The sequence below is a fragment of the Adelges cooleyi genome, unplaced genomic scaffold (assembly GCF_023614345.1).
Source record: "Adelges cooleyi isolate 19-005CV unplaced genomic scaffold, UGA_ACOO_1.1 ACOO_flye_CR_arks_rails_tigmint_CR_PRNA_21, whole genome shotgun sequence".
NCBI lineage: Eukaryota > Metazoa > Arthropoda > Insecta > Hemiptera > Adelgidae > Adelges > Adelges cooleyi.
In genome coordinates, this window is record NW_026095871.1 from 10,116,016 (window position 1) to 10,121,417 (window position 5,402).

The following is a 5,402-nucleotide window of genomic DNA, read 5'->3' on the forward strand; positions in this document are numbered from 1 at the left end:
GCATACGAAAAACTTAAAATCACAGCATCGTATCATTTCCAATAATATCATGTGCCAACTGTTTTGATAAAAAGTTTAAATTAAATTTAAAAATTGTGTTGAATATCGTAATAATAGATAATAATAACTTGTGTAATAAAATAATTGTTTAATGTTAATAAGTTTAAAAATTATATTTTATAGTATAATTTACAATTGACTGATATAGTGCACATCTTAACTTGTATTATGTAGTATTGTAATAAAAATGAAATTCTTTTACATAAAACAAAATACTTATACATCAAACTACAATACTTATAATTTAGTAAAGTACAATTAGTATAAAAAAGGAGAGTTTTTATAATTAGGGTCATGATTTAAGTTAAACAAAAGTTTTTTTTTTAAAGTATATTAATTAAAATCAATAGATTAAATTTGTTTTTTTTTTTAATGTTTCATCGTGTTATAATATAATGCACAATTATCTTATACAACATTTTTTGTTTAAGAATTTAAATATCTTACATGGTCTTTTTTTTTTATAATAAATAAAAGAAGTATAAATGTCAGATTGTGTCGGACATAAAATCGATCAATACACTAGAGTTGAAATTAGTTTTAATAAAGATAAATCATTGTTTATAAAAATACAGAAATTCGTTACCTATTAATTTTATACAAGTTATAACGAGTTCGTTTGAAACCTTATACAACCAACATTAGAATATTTGTTTTGAAACTAATCAAAATTACAACTACATAAAACAAGGTTAAAACTTAAAACATATTAGCACACAGAATTATTTATAAGAACTTTCTCTTTCAATAATATGTAGAACTATTTTTTTCTAAATATGTTAATAAGATTTTGCGTGCATTTAGTTCTTTAATTATCACTTAAATATGGTACTAGGTAATAATATAAGAACGGTATATAATCAATTAATACTACAAGTTAAATGAGTTACATAGAATTATTTTTAAGGCCACAACAATAATAATTAGAAAAAGACTTAAGGCTAATAAGTATTGAAGTATCAATATGTATATATTACATTATAATACGTTTTTAAATTTATAACATGGTCACATTAAAAAGATAATATTGTAAAAAAAAAACAATCGGTTCATATAAAATCATTGTTTTGTTCGTATTAGAACATAAGTAAATGTAAAATAATAATAAAAAACACTCAATAATAATTATAATATAAAAACTTATAAACATGATTCTATAATAAGTCACAATGGTGCAAATTTAGCACTTTAATAAGGAAGAAACATTAATTATCATTTGTAAAAACAAAAATAAAACGAACAACACTTATTCGAAAAATTCATCAAATTTAGTATACATTTTTTTTTCTCTTAAGTTATTGATTTGTGGTGTTGAACACACTATTTATAAGTTTTGTTGAAAATATTTAAGAATCATTTTTCTCTCGGCTAAAATTTATTTAATTCGGTAATCGAAAATACTACTTTGGTTAAAAATAAAAAAATGTATTTTAACTTATAAATCTATAACATAGTTCAAACATAGACCTAATGTAATACATAGACCAATACAATTAACATAAAATAAATAAATAATTTTAAAACTAAAACAGTAAAACACCAATACTTCATTATAGTTCATTCTATTAATTACAAATTATTAATAATTAATGTATACTATCATAGTTTACAAAAGATAACTATATATATACAAATGTATGTATATATAAAAACTTTAAAATAATTGTTTAGGAATATTGTTTTAATTATTTTCTTAATAGTAATAATTAGGTTAGGCTATAACAATTAAGCGAATGATAAAAAAAAAAAAACACATGTATTGTACAATGGATTTGTAATAAATGATAAAATTTTTTTAAATAAACGATAAGTGTGATAAAACATAGTACAAAACATTTCATGTATCATGTAATATTGTGTTATATCATGTTTAGAATAAAAATTACCAAAGTAATTTTTCAGTCGCTGAGCCATTAGTCAATGTCTTGGGCGATTGTCCATTCAATGGGCTTGCTTCATTTTTATTAATTAAGTGTCAGTTGAGCAATTCTGTCGAAACAAACTGTTTAAGTCTTTCTAGATAAACGTTGTGGAGTTCTACATCATTATGTCCAGCACCCTAAAAGACAAAAGATCATATTCTTCAAAATTTAATTGAGAAAAAACATACTCGTTTGAATGTCTTAAATTACATTCAAAATATGTGCCAGTGGGCAAATTTAAATACACTCCACCACAAATTAAATATATGTTGCACATCGGTCCTAAAACATTGACCTAAAACAGGAGCTGTACACTATTTATCCACGTGTCCACCAATTGATTCCGGCTATGATACTTTTTTTATCAGAAATGGCTGTTCTCCAAAATAATGGTAAGTAATAAAATAAAAATAATTACCAATTAGTAATCATTTACATTAAAAAAAAATAAGAAGTTATAATCCCATGATACAAATGATAAGCAGAAACTTTAACAGAACATAACATATAATATAACAATAGAAAAAAATTTAAACTAAGAGCCAAAAAAATAAAAGTATTTATATTTATATTAAAACTGATAAAATAGCTAGTTGAATTTTTTGTTAGATATACAAACTATGAACATATCAAGATGTCATTTACACCAAATTTTTTAATGTAAAAATTTGAATATGCAGAATGTGTTTTATTCATTTCGTAAAGGATTTCAAGTGAAAACACTTAATATAAAACCATAATTCATTTCAAAAATGTAGCTTACACCATAATGTATAATTGTCTTAACATTGTCACTTTATAATTAATCGATAAATGAGTGAAAACTATGGTTATTTATATTGACTATAATAATTAAGTGATAAGCAAAACATTATTTGAGCAATTTGTACCATTAGTATTCCTTAATAGTTTTAGGTTGTATACATAAAAAAAAAAATTTTACTTCTGTAGGAACATAATAATATGATTTACCTCAACCCATAGCGGTGGAACTGCTTTCGGACATTTTTCATAAATGGCTACACCGTGTGAAAAGTCGATGACCTCATCATGAGTTCCATGTATGACGAGTACTGGAGAGTTCACTTCAGATACTTTGTCAATACTGTAACAAATAAAAACACAAAGTCAAGTACAACAAAACATTAAGTATATACAGCCCATTATATCTTGGTAAAAATATAATGTGAGTAAAATGTTTAACAAACAAAATGCACTGTAAAATACTTTTTTTAAACAACAAAAATAAGAGTTCTATAAAAATAAAATAACCGTGTTAAAAAAAACAATCCTATAGTTGTCTGCTAAAATTACTGGGTGTACCTAATTTATACACTTAAATTAACGTGACATAACATATTCTTTTAAAATTCAAACCCAATCAAAACCGTACCAAATATTGTTTGTTAAGAATATTTAATTATATTGTGAATGTAATTTGTCTTAACTTATGCTACGGTTAAAATGGCAAAATTGTAAAATTTTATTTTTTAACTATTATAAATAGAATCAAAAATTGTTTACATGTCCCACTCATACATAAAACGATTCTATGTTGTAAATTAAAACCTTCGATTATGATACATAGTCATAAAATAGGGTGTGGTTATAGGTACACTTATATGTACTCTCAATAGTGAACACTATTGATATATTTAAAAAAACAATGAGAGTGCTTATGGACTTTTAGTCTGCCATAATATATTAAACAATACAAACCATAATTCATGCTTTACGTTAATGTTTTTATACAACAAACAAAAAATGCCATTATTGAAACCACCACCCATAAAATGAGTATAAATATGCCTACACACTATGAACACCCATAACATGGGTACACATTCAGTATTCCCAATAGTATTACACTTTGTTTTTCATAATGTAAAATATTTTTATAGGTGTATATATATATATATACCTATAAAAATATTTTAATATAAATAAATTACCTCGTAAATACATCGAAGAACCACTTCCTTTTGGATCTGGGAAAAGCAACTTTAATGCCGGAAGTTAACGGTGAATGCAAAACTACAGCACCTACTTCATATCTAGATGCCAAATCAACAGTTGGCACAGTACCAATGCTTTGTCCGTAGAGAATTATGTTTTCGGGACTTATACCGTAGCTCGTTCTTAGCGTCTGCCATGCAGCATCAATATCTGCGTATAAATTCCGTTCGCTCGGCTTGCCATTGCTTATCCCATAGCCCGAATAATCGTAACTAAATATATTGCAGTTTATCCGCATGCCGAGGCCCAAATAGAAACTGCTCATCTGTCCTAGGTCTACGGCATTGCCGTGTGAGAACAGTATCGTGTACCGAGCGTTGGGGCAACATCGGACAAAAATGCAGGCGATGCGGTTGCCACGGGATGTTCGCGCATAGAACCCTTCAATGTTCTGCACGTCGCTGTCGGTGTACTGCCATTCGGCCTTGTCGTTGAATTTTATGTGATACTTGCTCTCGCCACTTTCGGCGGGGGTGAAATCATATGTGGTCGGGGGCGGCAAGAACGCTAGCTTGGCGGCGATTCTCGATGGCAAAGGTGGACAACAAAATAAATACATTAACTCGCTGAACGTCATACCGTTCATTGCAAACACATCGAACGAAAATTGAATTGAATAAGAATAAAAAAATTAAAATTAAATGTACACGGATCTTACTGATTAAAATAACACAACACGTTAACGGGAATACAAATAATAAAAAAAACAGCAGCAATTGATTATTTAGTAATTAGCATTTATATTGTCCGGATTCCGGTACGACACCACAGCAGTAGGTTACTTTTTTTTTTATCTCTCTAAACACTAGAACTAAACATTTCAAATTATCAACATTCAACATAAAAAAAAAAAAATTGTCAACTATGACATCATCGACGCGTGAACAGGTAAGACGCATACGATCCGAGTTGCTCCGACGACGTCACATGGTCGCCATAACCTTATCAGCGGTGTGTGTTAACGTAAGGTTAACAAGTGGGAGGTCTGACAGCGCAAACCGAACGTAACTACCATTTGCAACGCGCCTTACCTTACAGTTACGTTCTCTTTGTGGTTTAACAAAGGTACGGTATCATAAAGACAAAAAGAAGTTAACGCAGCTGTTATCAACGACAGTGTTTACCAACCGAAAATTGCTCACTTCCAGTTTCCAGATACCGATTACTGATAACGTCAAAACTGCCCAAACGACATGTTTTAAGAAAAATAATAAACATCAGCACCCAGAACGAGAAGAGATTTTTTTCTATAAATCGTCTAAACGGTCAATGATCCATAAAATAGATTATGGATTGTACGAACAACCGGTATACTTTATTTTATAAAACGCATATTTTTCTCAGAGTAAAACATGCGATCAGTCGTCTAACCATTTGTCTTATCTATTGACTATTGTATAATGT

At 28.1% G+C, this 5,402-nt stretch overlaps 1 protein-coding gene across 1 annotated transcript; it reads right to left on the minus strand.

Moving 5' to 3' along the window:
• Positions 1-844: 844 nt before the first annotated feature.
• Positions 845-4,826, minus strand: LOC126834515 (alpha/beta hydrolase domain-containing protein 17C). Its single transcript, XM_050566488.1, has 3 exons — positions 3,935-4,826; positions 2,955-3,087; positions 845-2,119 (listed from the first exon to the last, which is right to left on the minus strand). Exons 1-3 carry the CDS (start codon positions 4,582-4,584, stop codon positions 2,036-2,038), a joined length of 867 nt encoding a protein of 288 aa, XP_050422445.1. The 5' UTR covers positions 4,585-4,826; the 3' UTR covers positions 845-2,035.
• Between the last annotated feature and the right edge of the window lie 576 nt (positions 4,827-5,402).

Excerpts from the sequence above, each read along its gene's own strand:
- LOC126834515 (XM_050566488.1), bottom strand. The coding sequence starts at position 4,584 with ATGAACGGTATGACGTTCAGCGAGTTAATGTATTTATTTTGTTGTCCA. Across the intron at positions 3,088-3,934 it reads TTCTTCGATGTATTTACGAG|TATTGACAAAGTATCTGAAG; the intron begins GTAATTTATTTA and ends TATTTGTTACAG. Across the intron at positions 2,120-2,954 it reads TTCCACCGCTATGGGTTGAG|GGTGCTGGACATAATGATGT; the intron begins GTAAATCATATT and ends TTTGTCTTTTAG.